The following is a 21,813-nucleotide window of genomic DNA, read 5'->3' on the forward strand; positions in this document are numbered from 1 at the left end:
GATCAGAAAGTAGGACCGAGACATCTGTGTGTGTTAACTGTTGGCTCCGTCCTTAAGTCTGCGGATGCACTGCTTGATCTGAAAATCCGGCTGGATGCCAAATCATGCCCTGAAACTTCTCTATTAAGATTCTTTCATTTTCTGAATCACACAGATGGACTTCTGATATCTCATTACCATCTTCTAGCCACTGCTTGTAACATGAATGCCCCTGAACCAACAGATGGTTACACAACTTTTGATTTATTCATTTATTAAAGCCGAAAAGAGTAAATATGTCACAACACTAGTTTGTGTATGTCCCATATTGCAGATAAACCTTTAACCGTTCTATTGACACGACTCATGTTTATATTCTGTTCAAAGATGCCGCCTCATATCAAAACCATCTGTAGTAGTCAAGATTTCACTTCCTCCAACTGACTTGCATGTCATTACACGGAGAGCGCTATGCTACACAGTCAGATCTGCACAAAACTGTCTTTTATTCCACCGTCATACATGAAGGAGACTAAGCAGAGCCACCAGGAGCCGTCTCGCCCCCCTTTCACTTCACCTACTGCCAGTGTCTGCCAACAGCGTCTGCTCCGAGACCAGACTCAGCTTCCAACACCTGCAGACTAACTGGTGAATGACATTGGACACATCAGACAAACACACATCGGCTTCTGTGTCTTCGTTATTTTTCAGCTTTCTACACTATGGGTGACTGTAAAAAGAGAGCTTGTCTGAGGCCACAACACTGAACTACCATGTTGTTAGTGTCACTCCCTCTGAGAGGCTCAAGGCTTCTGGTGGGAACGTAGCTGTCCAAACCTGCAAACGAGCAACAACAGACTTTATTTTTTATTTATTTCACTTTTTATTTTTCCAAGTTAGATAGAACGATCGATAGGTAGGTAAGTGGATAGTTAGGTAGGTAGATAGGTAGGTAGGTAGGTAGGAAGGTAGGAAGGTAGAGGTAGGTAAGTGGATTGTTAGGTAGGTAGATGGATGGATGGATGGATAGACAGACAGACAGAGGTTAGGTAGGTAAAGAGACAGATGGACATGTTAACATATACAAATACAATGCAAGTCAATTTAATCTGTGCTGACTTTAGAATTGTGTTGTTTTTATTTAAATCATAATCATATTGCCCATAACAGCAGTTGGAGTGAGCTTCAACAATAATAATAACAACTTTATATATATATATATATATATATATATATAGCACCTTTAAAAACAGAGTTTACAAAGTGCTTCGACAGACAGAGACACACAGCACGACGGCTAAGGTAAGAGTTAAACCCGGATAAAACAGTACAATAGATGAAAAGAAAAAAAACAATCAATACGATAAAAATAGAATAATTTTGTAAAATCAACAATAAAAATAAAGCAGTAAAGCGACGACATCTCCGAAAAAAGCCAGTCTGTAAAAATGAGTTTTAAGAAGTGAATTAAAAGAGATTACTGATTCTGTGAGCCTCATCTCCTCAGGCAGCTCGTTCCAACGCCGAGGGCCCCTGAAGGCAAAAGCACGGTCACCTTTAGTTTTCAGCCAGAAGGGCCCCACCTGAGGATCTAAGGCTGCGAGCTGGCTGACAAGGGCTCAAGATTTCTTCTATGTATTTTGTACAGAGAGCCAGTGAAGAGAAGACAGGATTGTGGTGATGTGATGTCGTCTGTTAAATAAATCACATCCTCTTTAACCCTTTAAAAGCAGCAGATAGTTTATTAATGAGCCTATGTGACAATGCCCCCAAATATTCATAAGCTGTACAGCTTTTTATTGAGGATCAGTTTACAAAACATCCAAAAAAACCGAAACTAAATGTAGCTGAAGAGCAAATGACGCTGAATTATCTGAGGAGGTTAGGATTTTGCAGGGCGGTAATAAAAGCTGCAGAGTGCTGCTCCCTGCTGGCTTTGCTGTATACATGAACATGCTGTGAAGTTATTTAAGTTAGTGAGTAGAGATTTCAGTTATAATCCAGTAGCTGGCGGTAAAGCGACATTTTGAACGCGTCCATTAAAAACAAAGAAGAAGAATCAATAACTTTAAGTTTCACTTTCAGTTCACTGTAGACGGGATTGTGAGGACGACCGGAGAGCATTATACCACATAGACTTCTGTTTTTTATTTGGTTACATGATTGACAGCTAACTCTTGACGGTTGAATTTGGTTAATTATCGAAGTCAATCATCTGTCGTGTGATCCGATCAGTTTAAAGGTCTCTTTCTCTTTCCTCCCAGCGTCTCCTCTCTGGTTCTTTCGGTTTGGTTCTTTCGGTTTGGTTCGTCTACACAGCAGGTTTGTGTCCCAATCTTTCACAAAACATGTCAGACCAACACTAGAAAAGACAGAAGCGATGCAGTATAGAAAGAGAAATCCAATGTGATGAATGTGCCTCTTTTTCTGCTTTTCCTACAGGTGAAGTCATGACGTCGCTTTTACTGGAGGAAATACAGGACATCGACAAAAGAGCAGCTGACGTGTTTAAACGTAATAGACCATTTTAATTTTTAAATACAGGATGATTTATTTGAATAAAACCATAAACATAGTTACAGTATGTGGCTTCACTTCTATAAACACAGCTGACTGTTACTGTCACATAATAGTCTATTTTAATAGCTGCCATGTTGTCTTGTCATAACAGGGTAAACACAGGTGTAACTGATTCAATTAATTCCCATTCTATTTAGTGTGTCACAGTTATAACAGTGAGCCAGCATGTACAATACCAGGGCCCTGGCCCACCTAAATGGAACAGGACTATAATACATGCTGTTAGTGCAGCTGGGTTTATCCTGCAATGACACGTCAAAATAGATGCTGTGAAAAGGGCCTATTGGTGCTGGAAACATAAAAACAACTTTCAAAAATGAGGTATACTGAATTTAAACCAAAATCAGGGTTCCCAGTTCTTTGAACACTCTCATATTTTCATTTAGCTGAGAATGAACTTTAGTCTTATCTATCTAGTTATGTTGTGCTGTTCTTCAGCACTGAAAGCATCCTGGAAAATGATCCATAGAAAAGAGTGGGAACCCTGCAAAGTGTTTCCAGCACTTACCCAACTCCTCACCTTGTTTTTGCAGAGGCAGATTTGCACACCGACTCAGACATCCAGGTGCTGACTCGAGAAGAACTACATGAGTTGTTTCCTGGAGTTCAGGATTTCAAACTGAGAAGGAAAATCTTTGATGCAATCCACAAACAGGTGAGCTAACAAGTGTGATTAGAGAGGGAATTAAATAAGGATAAATAACATGGATAGAAACTAGTCACTAGGATTTGTAAAAAAAAAGATTGAATGTAATATTATATTTTTGTTTCAGCGGCCAGTTGAACTGCTCCTAAAAAAATTGAAGGGCTTCATCTCAAGTGAATCTTTCAGGGGTATGTACAGCCTTGCTAGCAGTTGCTTTCACTTTCACATTTGACAGCCATTTTGTTTGGACCATGAGAGTGGAGCCATTAAATGGAACCTTGCTAATATTGTACAGGGACCAAATGTCCTGATTTGTCTGGTATATTTAGTAGTTTAGTAGTTTTAGTCGTACATTTAGTAGTTTCAGACTTGAAACTAGTGATTGAGACCATAAACTCATGTTTCACTCAATATTTACTGAGGGAATAAATCAAGTGAAAAGTAGGGTCATTTTCTCCTTTTTGCATCCGGAGGAGTCGCCCCCTGCGCGTCAGTAGAGAGAATGCAGGTTTTAAGACACTGCCGCATCGGCTTCGCTCGGCAGAACCGGAGGTGGCCGCCTGGTTTGAATATATGGTCACCCTATTATATTGTCATCCAGATTCTAACACGCACAACCGGATTCTCTCTCTCTCCAGCTGCTCTGACTGACAATGGGGTCTTGGTTGATTACCTCCGAATCCTGAAGGACATGAAGACCCAAACGAATAACGTCCAGAGTTTCCTTGAAGCTCACATCAGCTTTCTGGAAGAATTCAGCAACAATCAGCCAGGTCCAGTCACTGACAACTGTGGTCTTGACTGGACCATATTGCACAACAGAGAATCTGTTGGCGGCTGTCCAGGAGTAGCACAAGGTGAATCGTCCGCTTTAAACTGTCATGTTTAATGAGTTGATTTTTGAGAGTGTGACGAAAAGATAGAGTTGATTTATTGAAATATATATACTAAAATATTTGGAGTCAGTGAGTAATAATGCCATTTTATGTGACTGTCTCTTTGCCAGGTTCAGGCAACGCAGATGCCAGTGGTAAAACATTGCATCAAATTGGCACCACTGGTGGCTATCCACCAGAACCACCAAGTAAATCTAACTTTCTTCATATTTTCATGTCATATAAGATTTTCAAAAAATTCAAGGTTCACTATCTGGTAAACGTCTGTCCAGCCTGCTACATATAGGTGTTAAGGTAGTAAGATTCATTTACATTTTTCATTATGTCGTTTTCCTAACAGAGTCTTCGTCAGGTCCAAGTACTCCAGCCACCAGTGCTCCAGTGAAGCGCCACAGTGGCCAAAGTTATGTCCGACCAGGAGGAGCACAAGGTGAATCTCAATCTCTCTCTCTCTCTCTCTCTCAAGTTGTGCCTTTCCTCTTCACACTTTCATGACATATACGATTTTCTCATGAATCTGTTCTGAATTTGTTCAGATTTTAAAATATATTATTAGCCTTATGATACTGAAATACCTTTCAATCCGGTGAATTGAATACATACACAAAGCACAGAGTGTGTTGGGGAATAATATCTGACTTTGGACCTTTGCACAACAGCTGATTGGAATCTAAAACATTACTTTTTTTGCAAACCCTTCATAAAAAAATGTCATCTGTTAAGAGTTGTCACTGTTTGTTTGAAACAGAATGTATCAATGAACATAAAGGGACCGTTTGAAAGCTTTATCTTTCTGAATTATCCATCAAAAATATTTTAAGAACAATTCTATTCTACTGTTCTTTCAAATGTATAAATCTGTGTCACATGCACAACCATTTCTCTTTCTATAGCCACACTGTACAAGATGGTCATCAGCGGTAAAACCTTTGGTACCCACCTGACGCTGATGGAGAAAGTGAAGACAAGCGTTCAGAATCAGATCCAGCATTGTGAAGGCAATCAGGATAACAAGATCACTTTTGTCTTCTGTCCGATCAGTTCACGCATTGCGTCAGATGTTGAGGCAGCCCTGAATGATTTTACAGGTAAGGGAAGGATTTTTCAGCCCGTTCATATTGAAATGGAATATTGCATTGGATTTAGATAATCAAAGTTTAGTCATCAACATAATGATGTGTTGGACAACAGAGAATCTTTTGGTAACTCTCATTCTCCCTTCTCTCTTTTGGTGTCCTCAGACCAAAAACCTGTCATTCTGGTGTTGATGCACCACTCACGCGAGGTCAAGCCCACGTCACCTATGAGAACGTGGCCTGTTGACAAAAGAGTTATGTTGCATGTCAACGTTTTCTACCATGAGACGGTTGGATTACTGAAGTGTGACCGAAATGATGCTGCCGTCACTGAGATACAAAACAAATTACTGGAGCAGGACTTCGTCCAGAGAAATAAAGAGACCAGTCGAAATGCCCAGGGTGGGGGTGCTGACCACAGGGGTGCTGGCCCTTGGGTTACTTTACCCACTTTATCCAGTTGGTTATCTGGTAAATAATAGTTCTAATGGTATTCCTTCAGTTCATGCAATGGATTGCATCAACAGCAAAAGATAAAACACATTGCAGAAAACATTATTGTCTCCTCCTTGGTAAAATCATCTCAGCTACTGATTATAATCTAATGATAATTGTCTTCTCATGGGTGTAAATCGTTAAACAAAGAGTTCTCTGCACATGTTCTGCGCAGTACATTTTGTAACTTGCGTTTTGTCAATTCTTCAACGCTCAATTATCGGTCAGATTTTAATAGATTTAATATGTCCAAGAATCACTTCTCCAGTTGCTACCGTTTCTGTGTATATTAGGACTTAAATGAAGTGATGGGAGTTTCACAAAGCTCAGTAACTGGCCAAAGGATGAGCTTTGTCTACAATTAATGCAAAAATAAAGATTAAATAAAAACATGTTTGCTTCAAAGCATGAATGTGCAATTTTGCTGTCCCTTATTATATAATCGTGTTGTAGAAAGTGCATGTAAGGTACGAAGATTAATATACATTATACTCTCAATAAAATGCAATTATGTGTGTAATCATATAGTCTGCTGTCCTTTTTTTATGGCATTGTAATTATGATTAAAAAACATGTATTTTGTGCCCAAATATTTGTGTACAGTAGTAGTATTTCTGTGCACCTTTGTATCTCTTACTCTGCACCAAAGTGTCTAAAATACAGATGTAATGTTTTGACGGACAACATTTCATATGCAGTAATTATAGATGAATGTTGTGTTGAATATTTCAAAATAAAATTTCAGTCCAGCTAAATGAGTTACATTTTTAGACACCAAAACATAACTGAATTCTTACGATTCAAAAATCACCTTTTGTGCTAAACATTCGCTAGGTCAAGCGCCCGATGCTTTTATTCTGGAAAGAGAAAAGCTATTTTGCTCTGAAAAACCAGGCCGGAAGTTGGACATTGTTTACAAACTGCTTCCAGTCGGTATTCCAAGTTAGCGCGTGTTGTGTTATTTTCCGTTATTTATTTAGAGGAATATTTCTGACAGACTGCCACCAACGAGCTTTCCGCACCAACAACCCAATGACAAGTTACCAAAAATGATATTCCGGTTAGTGAAGCTAATTTGGTGCACAACAGTTAGCTAACTGTTAGCTAGCTCAACAGATAACTTACTGCATGGCTAGTGTGATTACTTTGAACAGCTGTTAGCTACAGGGAGGCAAAGAATGTCTGTACTTAGAGGCTTCTCATCGGTAACTACCCCGAAGAGAGTTTTTGGCTACTTCTATCTGTTTTGCGACCAGGTTAGCTGTAGTTAAATTAGCTTGTTATGTCTCTGCAACTAGCCAGCTGTTAGCTAAAGTTTGTCACACTTCACTGTGTGTCATGCTCCTCGGTCGCGTTCTGTTGAGACCGATTATTAGATCGACGTGTTCAAAAATCGTTCGTTTACAGAGTTGCTTTGCTGTCAATGAACTCCCACTCCGGAGGCTGCATCCCACATCCACCAGTCACTGTTGTAACGTCACCGCGCCGAAGCTGTCTGCACACGTGCTCCGACTAAAGGTAATTCAATGAAAGTCTTTAGAAGAAAGAAACAGTGCAATATGATGATGGTTCATGGTCGTTCCTCTTTGTTTTAGTCCTGTCTGTATCAGCGAACAGTGTGTGATATGCAGCCAGCCAGTGTCTCCTATGGCAAAGAGACCACACCTGCCTCAGATGATGTTGCTGAGGAGGAGGAGGAGGGTGGTGGTGAAGAAGCTGTGATTAGAGAGAAGACTGGGCCAGAAGATAAGGAGTGGAAGAAGATGAGTCCTGGTCAGGTGGATGCAGTCACCATGGAGGTCCCACAAAACACCAGAGCCTCCACAGAGCCGGGTGAGTACAACCGACTGCCTGTGTTTGCCAAAATGAACTATTTGACCTGGGTACGCTCGGAAAAACCCAACTTACGCAGTGCCACTTTGTACCGGAGGGATGGAGGGAGGTTACACTAGAAGCTCTACAACACCTTCCTGGTGATAACACTTTGTGTGCAATTAAAGTCCAAGAAGACTCTGTTTTATTATTCAATCTTTAATACTCCTGTTCAGAATTGCTACATTCGATGTAAATGCCATTGTGCAGTATGTTAAAGTAAAATAATAAATAAATGCATTGTCCATTTTCTCACTTTACATTTCATATGAGTTGCAATGTGATGGAGAAAGATTTACATTTAATTAGTCTATTAAATTACTTGTGTTACTTTATTACCTGGCGTAATGTGGAAATTTTCCCATATAATCCTTGTTTATTCTCCTCTCTGTTTATCCTCATTAATGTGCCTATCACATAGTTTAGCTGCAAAACTTTCACAACTCAATAAACCAGTGAGGTTTGAAGCTTTGGACGTCATCAGCATGCATTATCTTGACCAAAGATGACATTATTACTTCAATAATGTTTGCATGTAGCTTCAGTTTTAACACGTTTATTATGTTGCTCCGCCCAATATTTTCCTGTTTCAAGTGTACAGAAGTGTCACTGAAGGATCCGTCATGTCTGCATGATCAAATGAAATCCTTATATGTAGCTACCAAGTTCCCAACATTATTTTTGTTATTGGTTCTCAATTCAAAAGAGAAATGATCCCTCCATCAGTCACCCGTTTTTTAGCCACTTAAAATGTATAAGATATTACTTCAGTTGTCTTTTTGGTGAGCCTAATCAATATTTTAAGGTAAAACTCACATGGGACAAATATACTGTGTTCCTGAACCATGCCCGTGCACCACATGTGTATGAGTGCTCTCCTATTCATGTGTATACATATACAATATGTGTGTTTGTTATATTGTAATTTATCTCTCAAGCAGGATCAAGCGATAGGCAGATGAGGAGGAAGATGAAGAGGGCGAGGCAGAAATTGAAGAAGAAACAGCTCAAGTCGGCTGATACTTTGGACACTTTAATGTCGGAGCTTCCGTTTTCTGTGACCAGCCCCACCACATGGAAAGAGCTTGCATGTATGTATGTTCTTAATATTATGTTTTGATGAACTCTAGAATTCACTTTTCTTTTTTCTTTTTTTTATGTAAAGTTTGCTCGCCCCTTGTTCTCTAGTTTCCGGCTCAGAGTCGACCCAGAAAGAGAGGAAGAGGAAGAGAGGAGACAATGGAGGGCGAGTGGACAGTGAAGAGGACGCAGAGATGAAGAAGAAGAAAAAGAGCCAACGACCCAACTACTTTGTCTCCATCCCCATCACCAACACACAGGTGATGAATTACTGGTCTCTTCACTTTGCTGTACTTTGATCATGCTGAAGTTTGTGCACATTGTGTCCCATTTATTACAGATACGTCTCTATATCTAAGCTTTGCCAGTTCATTTTCAGTTGATCAGCCTATCAATGAATCGCGTGATTGTCTCACTTCTTCTTCATGGTTGTAACTCAAAGATCTTGTGTTTTCATAATCGTAGCATATTTTTAACCAAAAAAACTAGAAAAAAAATCAAGCTAACATCATTGTGATGGATTATCTGTATCATAACGCATGTTTCAAGTCTTTCAAGTTTATCTCCACGCTGCTAAAATAAATGGAAATGTGGGATGCATGGGAGGTTGTAAAAACAGCATTCAAAGTGTAAAGATATGATTTGGACAGTCTGCAGTAATTTGCTAAAGATTTGTAGTAAATTGACCAAAACATGGAGTGGAGGGGTAGGACGAGAGAGAAAACAGCCAGTTCATGTGTGTGACAGCGTCTGCCGGCTGCTGCTAATTAAATGTATCTGACGACAGATCAGTTCAGCTGTGAGCGAGGTCCAGGAGGCGGTGCTTCAGCAGGAGCCCCGATTGGCCAAAGCCATGCTCCCCGTCCCAACTCTCCACATCACGCTGCTAGTCACTCATCTCGCCAGTCAGGAGCAAGTAGACCTGTGAGTGGACGTGCACACACACACACACACATGCACACAAACATATTAAACCATCTAACTGAAGAGGAAAATGTGTCCTGTAATTTGCAGAAATCCTACATTATGAAGGGTGGTGTGCACCAAATTGCTTATAATTAGAGCCATAAATTCACAAGCACAACAACATGAACACGTGTCGTTACTTGAATGTTAAACAGTCCATTAGCTGGTGATGTCTGAGCTGTCGGAAAACAAAGCGGTTCAAAGTTCAGATAGTCAAACAAAATGTAATCCAATACCGGTGCTAGTGTATCAATACATGTGATTGCAGACCACTGTGTATATTGCATCATTGATTTGTCCCCCTCTTTATGTACACACGCATGCACATGATTACTAATAAGCTTTTTGACACACACACACAGACCTCATTACAGATAATCTTATCCCAGTTTATGATGACATTTAGGATTGTCAGTATTACAGAAACTCATGTTATTTTAGGTAAGAAATGTGGCTTTTACTGAACCGTCCTAATTAAGAGTATCCCAAGTTCGGAATCCTAAATCGGGGCGACATAGAGCCTGTCCTTGATTCAAAGTAACTGCAGAAAATGGCCGCAGCGCTGTTGTTAGATCTGTATGACAATGAAGATGGGGAACAATACAAACACACACAATGATGGGAAGGCTACTAAAACCATTTAATGACGCTATCATATATATTATGTATATATTAAACTACAAAGGTTTCCTCTCCGCCATCGATATGTTTAGATCTCAGACTCTTCACAGTGATAAGTGAGAGCTGTTGATTTTATGAACTACCGGCACATTCTAATCAGATACAGGCATGAGCGGACGGGTGACGATGAAAGAATCAAATTTACAGTTCTAGTTAAGATGAGAGGTCTGAGACAGGATAATTGCAAAAGGCATTGGATTATTAATCTAAATGTACGTCCGTAATTCGAATTAAAATGTCTAAAATTAGCCTTTAAAAGGTCTTCAAAATGTGAGGAGTAGGATTTTTAGAAAATGTGACGATAACAAAACACAGTCCATACAAGTCAAATGAGGGAGTAGGAGACTTATTCCGCACAATGTTGGTGGAATCTGAAACTGCACCCAGTTCCGACAAGACATACTTCGGCAAGTTAAATGTTGGATTTTGTACAATTGGTCTTAAATCCTGAAGCGTTAAACTGTAGGAACGCTGGATAGGAACCGGTAATGAGTTTAGGAAGTGCTTTTATAGTAGGAAGATAGATTTTCTTCCTTACTTTGAAACTTTTAAGACGAGCCGTTTAAGATGTTTTTCTGTGCTGCACATTGACTAATCGTTATGTCTGTTCTGTAATTCAGGATAGAGTAGAATTAATTCTCTCTTTTTCGTCCTGGTCTCTCCATTTTCCTTATTGCTCCCCCAGAATACAACACGCTACAGCTAAAATAGTGAACTTCAATCAGAGTATCCCGCAAATGAGTTACCTGCCACAGTCGGATTTCCCATTCCGTCTCTGTGACCATGTAGATTATCACACAACACCAGAAACAAGGTCTGGCTCATGTTTGTTTTGTACAGACATAAGTTACTGCTTGAAGACGGGGATGCAGAGTTCTGCAGTGACTAATCACAACATGTCACGTTAGTGCTGCTCCCGTCTTATCTCTTCCTCTCCGTACTTTCAGGAAAACCTGTTGATACGCCTGCAAATGTTCTAGTTTTAGATTCCTCTGATGAAACGCTGCTGAAGGAGGACAGTGTCTGAGGATAGAATGTAGTTTATAATGTAGTCTGAGGCTTTTATTACTATTAATAATCAGAATAAGACTGCCTCCTTTAGACTTTTTGACATACGATTCATTCCTTTACATTGCAATACCCCCCCCCCCCCCCCCAATACTTGTGATGTGAATGGTCATATTGTCTCACTTAAGTTAATCATCTCATTGCGTATATTTTTTATGTTATAATCGCCCGTATAAAGACAGAAAGTACGAACTAAAGTAGTGTCTCCATTGAGGAAAAATGTGACAAATTTCTAGTATTTTAGGTAATTCCCACGTTGAATATGTGGTTAAAAAAAAGAAGTACATTTCATATTGTGAAGTTGTCATCCTAACATTTCATGACCAGGTTTTAAAGACACAACTCAATGCAGCTCTGGAACGTGTCGGCCATGTTTATGTGGCGATACTGATGCTTAATCTGCATCACGCAGAAGATTGTGTCATTAGTAATCACTAGATTCCCTCGTTATGTAATATGAGAGGGAGGGAGAGAGAGGATTAAGTTGTGAATTGGTGAGTGTGTGTGTGTGTGTGCGTGCGTGTGTGTGTTGTGTGTGTAAATTGACGTGTATATTTCCTTATAGGGCGGGAACCGTGCTGGCTCAGTTCGAGCCGTCATTGGCTGAGCTACTGGGTGGGCGGGACCTGGTGCTGCCCTTCTCAGGGATCGGTCACTTCAGGAAGGAGGTGGTGTTTGTTGGGCTGGCCCCCGGAGAACACAGACACACACTGGACAGCGTGGCAGGTCAGTGTCACTATATTACATTTTGTTCATCATAGTAGTTTTCCTGAGTGCTACTCGTGCGGTATATTACTAAGGGGAAACATTTCATCAGAGGATGTTAATGTGATACGGTACTTTCTCTTTTGTCTCCGGTGGAGGGATGTCTGAACTCGGGGTCAGCTGAGGACTGCAGCCGGTTTGGAGGATTTGTAGTCTTTGTTATGGATGCTCGCTGACGTGGGGGATTTGCTATGGGAGGTCACAGATTAGACTGCTTTAAGGGAGCGTGGGGTATATTCTGGGGGTTGTCGGTAGTAAAGTGAGTGGGGCTAACTCACATTAAAAGTTCATAGGTGGTCCAAGCCTGCCTGTTCTTGTGGAGATGCGTTAAGGTGATCTTGTGGGGAGCAGGTAGACTGGTTTGGCCCTTCAGTCGGGTCCTGCACTATAATATGACACCATAAGAACATAATGGATGTCGACGGATGTAAGCTCTAGTTCTTGATAGTCAACCACTTGCACTCATTTGATATTGAGTGTAACGACAACCTCTTAGTGTAAGTGGATCTGGACAAATTATATTGTATTTGCATGATTTTCTGCATGTGTGTGTGTACCTGCATACTATTCACACACACACACACACACACACATCTGGGGTTGTGCATGTGACATGCATTCATTCATCTGATTACGTCTGTCATTTTTTATCTGTACAAGTGTGGGGGTGTGTGCAGAAGCATTTATGTGTGTTTTTGTGTTGTGCCTTTGGCAAAAACACTAATCTAACATTTCTAAGAGGATTCTGTGCTCTTGCAACACCAACACACTCACACACACACACACACACACACACACACACACACACACACACACACACATAATTGCTTAATAAGAAATATGCAGGCAGGGATTTGTAAAAGTAGACACATGCTTCTCTGTGCACAGGCTCAACAGGAAATGTCCCAGCGGCTCATCCAGTGTCTTAACTGCTCAGAGCAGAGCAAATACTACATTTGGCATATTAGTGATGGCCGAGACAAATCCCAAAAGGCATTTCATCTGGAGGCTTGATATGAATAGGAAATGCAGTAAATTAATCTTTTAAAGAGATACAAGGGCCGAGGTTGTACGCAATTACCACAGCTATCAGGTTTAGTTAAATCTTAAAAAGTCTAAACTCATTATGTGAGGCAGTAGTGATGTGCTTCTCATACCAAACAACCAGAGAAGCGTGTGGTAGTGATAGAGGGCGTGTCTTCTTCTTTCTTAGACATTCAACATGCAGCATAAAAAGTGTTAAAGTCTGGATCTATCCCATCAAACTGTGCCTCTCTTAGCTGACACAAACACAGGCAGACCCTCCATAACTGACCCAGCCAAACACAATCAACCCTCACCCTTGAGTGATGGAGTGCGAGCTGCAGCAAATGTGAAGTGTGTTGAAAAAAACTATAAATAGGAACCAGTTTTGCTCAATTGCTGATTTGATCTTGACGTTTTGGTGCGGTGACATTCTGCCTTTACGTGGCAGTAGTTGGGCTTTAAAACAGCCCCAAAAACACAGCAACACATCCGTATAGTCTCGTTCTGAACACCTGTATGACCCGTTAAACAGAGGGCAGCATGTCGACACTTTGAAAACGGCTGTCGAACAAAAAGAGCGGTCATAAAGAACGAAGCCAAGTAGTTCCAGATTTCTCGAAACGGCAAATGAAACGGCAACATCAGAAGATAAAGGCCCGTATTGTTCCCCTTGGAAAAGCAATATAAGGATAAGGCATGAAATCAGACTCTCCTGTCCTCTCGCCTGCTCCTTCCACCACTCTTATTGATTATCTACTAACCTTTCTCTCCCTGTAGAGCTGCTCTACTAAAAATACCTCCATGGTTTCCCTCTAAACCTCATCAGCTGGTGTGTGTGTGCGTCTTTGTTTGTGTGCGTTTGTCCTTGCAGGTCTTCTAGTGTATGTGTTCATGTCGTGTGTTCAAATGATATGTGAGTAAAGAGCTTCTGACACACATTCTGTGCCATCTACGTCTGCGCTGTTTGTGTCAACTGACCTAATACCTGACGTTCCTCCTTTGGTTGCTTCTATAACTTTCTGTTGTGTTTGTGTGTTTGCAGATTTGTTGCGGAGCCATTTTGAGGAGCAGGGTCTTCTGCAAGAAGGCAATCGTGGGTTTGAACCCCACCTCACCATCATGAAGCTTTCCAGAGCATCCAAACTACGATCCCAGGTACACACACACACACACACACACACACACACACACACACACACACACACAAGCTAAGCTTCTATAGTGATAGAGATGCTCCGTATAGTAGCATGTTATCAACATGATTATCAGTCCGACATACATTTTACTGCCAATATTTAACTGATTGTAATGTTTGTTTTTTTATTATATTCTCCAGGTTTGTAGCTTAATTCTAGTATCAAGCTATTGTTTAAACTGTATACCGAGTGTCGCGCCCCACTGGGCTTCTGGGAGGTTCTTGCATTGTGCACATTAGAAAACAATTAATTGATTTTACTATAAACTACTTTAACTGCAAGACCAAGTTGTGATTTAAGGCACCAAACAAAAACAAAACAACCCATTATATTCAGCAATTTCTGTAGTTGCATAATAAATTCATTTTAATGAATAAATAAGAGCATAAAGTTGCTCTGGCACAGCGTGGTTTTGTTTTTAATGGATCATGTCAACATAGATTTGCATCGTATTACTTACTCCAATTAAGCGTTCATATGCAGTCACAGTGACAAATTATTGTTCCACACAAAACTACCATTGGGAACAACACGCCTGCTGTGTTATTATAAAAGAAACTGAATGTATAAGATTTTATGGTTTCTGAACCGTTCTATTAGGATGGATTAGGCCCAGAAGTTACACAGAAGTAGGAGAAAGGTATGTGAAGAAGGGAAACTTAGCGGTGGGGGGAGGGACACAGGAAGGTGAGATCTATCTTTTTAGTTTTGTCCTTTGACACCTGTTGACATTGTATCCTGACTGGCGTCTGCTGGGCGGCTTCATGTGTGTGTGTGTGTGTGTGTGTGTGTGTGTGTGTGTGTGTGTGTGTGTGTGTGTGTGTGTGTGTGTGTCAATGAATGCACGTGTCTTAAAAAGTGTGATGAACATGACATTAACAGTATTTTCCTTTTTGTGTGTCTCAGGGTATAAAGCGTGTGGACCCGGCCCTCTACTCCAACTATACAAACAAGTAGGTGCTTGTTCTGTCGTGTAGCCATTCAGACATCCAAGCACACTGACCAGTGCAGTGGGACATTATTTGTCCATTCTGCATGCTTTAGGTGTAATAACGACAAACAGGAAAGACCTACTGCTCTGTTTGCGTGAATCCAATTTTAACTATATCTTTTAAATACATTTTGTGAATCACTGGTGTTTATTCTTCAAGACCCTATGGATTGTCTTTGCACTTGAAATGTTTTATTTGCATAACAGTAATGCAGAATGTTTTTATTATTCCTTTCTTTCTGTCACTCTTGTCTGTCTCACTTGCGACACTCAGGTTTTTTGGAGACCAGACGGTTGAGCGGGTGGATCTTTGTTCCATGTTGAAAAAGAAGCAACACGATGGATATTACCACACTGAGACATCACTACAACTTGGTTAGTACGCACACACACACACACACACACACACACACACACACACACACACACACACACACACACACACACACACACACACACACACACACACACACACACACACACACACACACACACACAGAGACGTGTGTGTGTGTGCAGTATTTGGCGTTCAGGTGCATTATTGACCCCCAGAGGGCGCTCTCTGCTCACATACAGAACAATCAGTTTCTGTTGCAGTTGGGCAAGATTGGCATATTTTGGGGAAATATGTTGCTGTAATTGTTGTGTGTTGTATTTCCTGCCAATGATGTTGGATGATTGATAATATACTTCAAAGTTGTGTAAATTTGTAAATAATTTAGGTTAGGTTGTTAACTTGTTGCATACCAGTCAACAAAGGAGTGCTTGTTGTGTGCCTGGGAGGTGAGTTTTAAAATAAGTATATAAAATAACACCATACATCTTAATGCGCTTATCAGAAGCTAAAAGAGACGCAAGCTGGCCTAATCACACAGCATGGGGATACTCGAGAGCTCATTTCCATTAAATCATGGCTGCCCAGTTCTTTCAACAGTTGCCAGCGTTGTTGAATAGCAGCTCTGTAATGGCTGCTGAATGAATGTGATGCTAACGGGCCTGAGGTTGTGGCGTAATTAATTCAAATGAATGTGAGTGGAACGGGTTTATGTTCTGATGTGAGTTTCCTGAGGTCTAGTAGTGAAGCGTGGAGATAATTGTTTACTTTTTGTCACATGTTGACGTTGACCCAGTAGATATTGTTGCTGTGTTGCTCCACATGAACTCCAGATGGCATTGTTGACCGCTGTCTGACTTGGGTTGAAGCCAGACGGGCGATGTCTAAGTGCTCTCTAAAGGAAAGATGATTGATATTATGAATGTATCAACAATCTGGTTTTAAACATGCATCTCGTCCAGTTTGGCCAAAGCGAAATCAACAGGGATGTGAGATGCAACAAGTGCTGGTGCTTTGTGACTGTCGTAAGCCAACACCGATTGATGGTGATGAAGGCAAAATGCAATGTCTACTGTCTCCTAATGAGAAGCAAAAATCATTGTTTGTAATCACATTTTATTCATTAAACGGCTTTGTTATTCAAATAGGAACGTGGAAGTAGAATATTGAACATAAGACGGATGCTTTGAGGCTTTTCTGAGGCTGCACAGTTACATAATCTATTAAAACCTAAAGACTCTCTGCTCACAGTTAAATAGCATATTACTGTAGTGTAACACGGTGGCTTTCTCAAGGTCTGTTAAGGAAAAATGTTAGAAGACAGGGAACCATGCTTTTGAACTACTTGCTAGCCTAGTCTGTGGTCTAGGTCTATGGGTTCAATTCAAACGAGTCTTCTATAGATCAGAGATCTACGTCCCAAAACAAAGAAACTTTAATGTTGTGCTATTACGACTTGAGTACCTTTTTATAATTTTTGTTTTTAAAGGTGCGATCTGGACAGAATTTCAGTTTGAAACATAAAAAAAATGAACATTATCAACAGAAATTGAAGAGGTTACAGTGTCGACGTGTTAAAGACTTCAATGCATCGTGTTGCAGAGATATCTACTAAAAGTAGCACGCTAAAGCTAACCCCCTTAAGAGACGATAGTCACTATAGATCAGCAAACTTTCTGTTGTAGCCGTTACACATGTGAGCTCCACCAGCCAGCTGTGACTTCTGGCGCTGGGGTTTGCATTAGCTGAATGCTAGTTGCCACAGCTAACCGCTAACTGAAGGGCCGTCTCTCCTCCCGACTCTCTTCCGCACTTTAGTGGCAAAGTAAACACAAAAATAGCAGTTTTGCTTTGGACAGCTCTCAAAGTTTCAGCAATTTGGTTGAATGTTGCGTATTCTTAAAGTAAATATTTGGCTTTATTTTAGTTTTTACAACTGGTGACTGTAAATGTAGATTATATGTTGCCATTATAGAGGTGAAATTCTGACGCCTATTTGTTTTCAGCATGGGGCCAATTCTTAAACATATCGCACCTTTTTAAAAGCAGCAGTGTCGAATACAACAAAAATCATGCCGAACGTGCTTTTTTTAATCTTATTCAGGAAAAACAGGGTTTATGTGCATTTGTGACTCCCAGGATCTCCACCAATATCCACAAACCCATGAATACATTATCACACTGTAACGGGATTAGCGTACACCTCCAAGTACGCATAAGCCACTTGACAGGGACTCCTAAAATCCGACTGTGAAGGAGCTGCACTGATTGCCGTGAGTGTGAGCGAGGCTGTCACAATGTTTTGTGGATCACTGAGCTGTCTGTGAGAGACAAAGAGCGACAGTGTGTGTGTGTGTGTGGGAGTGAGTGGGAGTGAGCGACAGAGCAGGAGGATGTTTACCTCACAGGTCTTAAGTGTTTTTGATAACAATATACATATATATGTTTAACTGCATGGAAGGTAAAACTGAGCAGTGCATCCAGTTCTCTGATATTAGAATGCTCTGTGGAGGCTTTCTTGTGTTTGTTCTCAGCGTTCTCCATTAAGTTTGCTGGAATTTATGTAATACAGCTCATTTTATGTGGAGTGAGCACAGCGCCAGAGACAATTTGGCCTTGTGTGCTCCGATTAATTTGGCTTGCAGGCCAACACGCCAGTCCTGATTTAGTTTGAATGAAATTTCAACTGTTTGCTCCGGGTGTTCTTCTAAAACAGACATGTTTTCTTTTTCAATGAGTGTCGTGAGGTGTTATGCTAATGTCAAATAGTGGTTTTGGAAAAGTAAATATTTGGACAAGAAAGTAAGTGATGAATATTTAAAGAGACTTCAAACAAACTTCAAAGTGTTGAATTTGAGAATGGAATGTGGAGTTGTGTTACCTTGTAGGGCTTTGTTTTTTTTTTGTTCACAAGGAACTTCCTCCACTTTCTTCTGGTTTAATTAGTTGCTGATAATTGCTCATGTTTGCAACCTTACAGATATTGTTTTCTTGGGTTAAGAGGTTTTCTAAAGTGAGTCTGGCAGCTGCAGATCTTTAGGACACAAAACACTACCACCTTTGTCCACAGGGGCCGCCAAAACCAACACAAAATGAAACTTTTTAAATTGGAAAGTAACTTTTTTATTATTGGGGAAAAACTGGCACTGCTGGTTTAGCCAGATGTACTGCACAAGCCAGGCTACCTTCCGTAGAATATGTCCTCAAAGTAGCATGGACAATATCCAAAGCATACAGTGTTTGTTAGATCGACGAAGACAAACCTACGTTTTAAGAATGACAGAGCTGTGTTTATGTAGAATAAAGCCATGATGAGCAGTACTTCAGCCTCACTGCCAATAGACTTATTGTTGGATGTAGACCTTGATGGAGTGAGTAATACAGATTTATCAAGCTGTGTAAATTCCACCAGAGAAGGTCATATCTCTCGGTTAGTTATTGCCGGGTTTGTCCTCCTCCACATCCTTGTTCGTCACACCGAGGTTCAGAGTGCTTTTTCTGGTCGAGCACACTGGTCAGTGTCTGATTATGTCTGTATATGTTAATCCTGTAATCCACTGTACAACATAATCCACAACAGAGCCTGTGATACGCAACCTAGGGTATCATTGTGTGTGGGGGATGAGGGGGGAGGGGCCAGAACATATGGATGGTTGAAAAAAAACAAGACGGGAGGTTTTGGGATTTTCTCATCATAGTCCTCATCCTTAAAATGTTGACACTAGTGGATTTGGTGACAATTGTGGCTAACGTGTTAACAGCAAAAACGCATGTTTTAACATGAACAGCAAAGTAGTAAATCAGTAAAACAGAATCACAAACAGTCAGCCTGGATCACATGCTGCATCATGACGCCGTCTTGTGAAACAATGAGCTGAAGCTTAACTAAAAAGCCACACTGTGCGGTCGTCTCTCTCTCTCTCTCCTCCGCTCTAAGTACTGAGGAAAGAAATAGCATGAAATATTGTGGTGCCGCTTCTGTTTAGACAGATGGATGAAAGTTTATTCGTCGGAACAAAAACAAACTTAAGTCTCATCTCATTCTGATCCCACACGCTGCTTTAATGTAAGCAAAAAGAATGGCGGTAATAAAAAGAGCGCGTGTTTGTGAGAGAGATCATTTATCCGCGCTGTGATGACAAAGTCTCCTCGCTTGTCACGTCACTTCTAAAGGACTTCTGGGTAATGTTTAAACTCCATTCAGTTTAGCAGGAAAACATTTTCTCTGGAAAGCCAGTGGGTAGTTGAAAGGCCAAAAACAATTTGAGAGATGAACTGGAAAATGCCGTGTCATGGGTAACTCGTCTTTACTCGTTTGTGTTCTGGCACGCAAACACAAGCGGCCGGTGTGACATTTCCAGCTGATCTGTAAAGTGGAGATCATTATTTTTCAGGTAGACCGGTAGGAGCAGCTCCTGTCATGGCCTTTTGGTATTCACAGTGTAGCATTAATACATGCATAAATATGTGCACACCAACACAAACAACGAGCACTCGAACGGCGTCACCGACAGATGAAGGTTGGTTTGCTGCTCTGTGACCTTTTGGTATTTTTTTTTATCCAGATAAGGTCGCTCACTTCTGTACGGACTGTGCTGCTCGGCTGCTTCCTATACGACGGGTCTTTGGCAGCGCTTGTTTTCCGGTCGCCAGCCACGATGACACAATTTGCTGATTTGCATTTTAAGTGGGCTAATTTATTCCTGGAGAAATATTAAACTGCAGCATTCGGAACACCAATATTCTAGCAGTTGATGGTTGTTGAGGCCTTCATTGTGACATGTCGTGTAAAAAGTCGTTGGTTCGGTTCAGAGGTAACACACACTAGACCACCGTAAATAGGCTTACAGTGTTCGCAGTAATAATTATGAAAATGCTGACGAGGGAAAGCATCTTGAGTCCCAATTTGACCCGTAACCATGAACTATGAACCTGCATGGATGGCTTTTGTAGGGAGCTCCTTCTGCAGGACGGAGAACACGACTAAATATACATTTACTCTATTCTTATGATATAAAAATGATGATGCTCTCGATATTAAAAGAAACATGGCTCGGGGTAATTGGATTAAATTGATGAAATTAATTTGATTAACAAAGATCTGCGTGAGAAATTGGATTTTAAAATATGATTTCCAGTGCAAGCACCGTAGAGTAACTGTTAATTAATTATTGGGACATTGCAGCACATGTTCTCCTCTTTTTCGCTTCACTTTGCATTAACAGCGTGTCATTGTTATATTAGGAGCTCTTTTACTGTAAACAGCAGAGATCAGAGTCCTCTTTCAACTGTAGGATGCATCCGGACAGAAATTGGATATGTGCATCTTAAACCACAGAGCGTTACAAATGTTTGTTTGATGATAGCAGCACAGCGTTTTAACACGCTTGAGCCGGACGTCATTTCATAGCTTCAAAAGAAAATACAAGGGGAAGAAATGTTAACGGTAATTTACCAGGCGTAGAGCTATTTTTATATATAGAAGTCTGTGTCATTGGTTGGCCTGATGTAGGTTAAGTCTTATCATTTATGATGTGATAATGAGAGTCAGAGATTTTTCCCACTTAGTGAAAAATAACCTAAATGTCAACGAACGGTTGGAAGCAGTCTGCAAAGCCTCCGTCACTGACATGAACATCTGCTGCACTAATGCGATTGATTCAGCTAATTTAGAATAATCTGTGCACAGCTTGTTTGGGTTTGCTGGTTAATAAGCCACTCAAAATACATAACGCTGCCAAAGTTACACGTTTCTTAATTTTTTTAATTATACGTTTACAAGGCTACCAATGGGGCGACTCATCCAACAATCCCAAGTCGGAAAACCGTGTTCCCGTCTTTCCCATACTGACGGCGTTGAGTGAATGTCGCGTTAACTTTAAACTTCTCACACCTTGACTGCGTTGGGCTGGCTGTGTCACACAGTGCTGCAGTCAGAGCGCGCAACATCTGCCCAACAACAGCCCGACAGGTGTGACATTTGCTTGTTTTTGTCCCGTGTCGTGGTGGAAGACGACCGCCACAACATCTGGGAAGCAAAAGACAAAAAATATCAACGCGCATGGGTTGCCATCAGCATCTGTAAGCTCCTGAATAATATTTGTAAAAAGCATTAAGAGCAAAGCCTGTGCATTGTAGGCTAGTGTCTTATGTCATGCTATC

At 40.8% G+C, this 21,813-nt stretch overlaps 2 protein-coding genes across 3 annotated transcripts in view; both read left to right on the forward strand.

The window, feature by feature from the left end:
- The first annotated feature begins 2,081 nt into the window (after positions 1-2,081).
- Positions 2,082-6,174, forward strand: LOC306711124 (uncharacterized protein). Its single transcript, XM_079179919.1, has 9 exons — positions 2,082-2,301; positions 2,422-2,493; positions 3,093-3,214; positions 3,333-3,393; positions 3,844-4,062; positions 4,212-4,289; positions 4,442-4,531; positions 4,995-5,189; positions 5,343-6,174. The coding sequence occupies exons 2-9, from the start codon at positions 2,430-2,432 to the stop codon at positions 5,654-5,656; spliced, it is 1,143 nt and encodes a 380-aa protein (XP_079036045.1). The 5' UTR covers positions 2,082-2,301; positions 2,422-2,429; the 3' UTR covers positions 5,657-6,174.
- Positions 6,175-6,976: 802 nt separating this feature from the next.
- akap7 (A-kinase anchoring protein 7) overlaps positions 6,977-21,813 on the forward strand; it is a 36,300-nt gene continuing 21,463 nt past the window's right edge. The window contains exons 1-9 of one of the 2 annotated variants that reach the window (XM_079180608.1): positions 6,977-7,190; positions 7,268-7,505; positions 8,483-8,635; positions 8,733-8,884; positions 9,412-9,548; positions 11,905-12,065; positions 14,173-14,285; positions 15,233-15,279; positions 15,592-15,692. In XM_079180608.1, coding sequence (XP_079036734.1) covers positions 7,011-7,190; positions 7,268-7,505; positions 8,483-8,635; positions 8,733-8,884; positions 9,412-9,548; positions 11,905-12,065; positions 14,173-14,285; positions 15,233-15,279; positions 15,592-15,692 — 1,282 coding nt within the window. In that variant the 5' untranslated portion in view covers positions 6,977-7,010. The remainder of the gene's footprint in view (positions 7,191-7,267; positions 7,506-8,482; positions 8,636-8,732; positions 8,885-9,411; positions 9,549-11,904; positions 12,066-14,172; positions 14,286-15,232; positions 15,280-15,591; positions 15,693-21,813) is intronic. The other variant, XM_079180609.1, reaches the window with a different exon arrangement.

This window comes from Pholis gunnellus, assembly GCF_910591455.1.
Source record: "Pholis gunnellus genome assembly, chromosome: 19".
In the NCBI taxonomy this organism is placed as follows: Eukaryota; Metazoa; Chordata; class Actinopteri; order Perciformes; family Pholidae; genus Pholis; species Pholis gunnellus.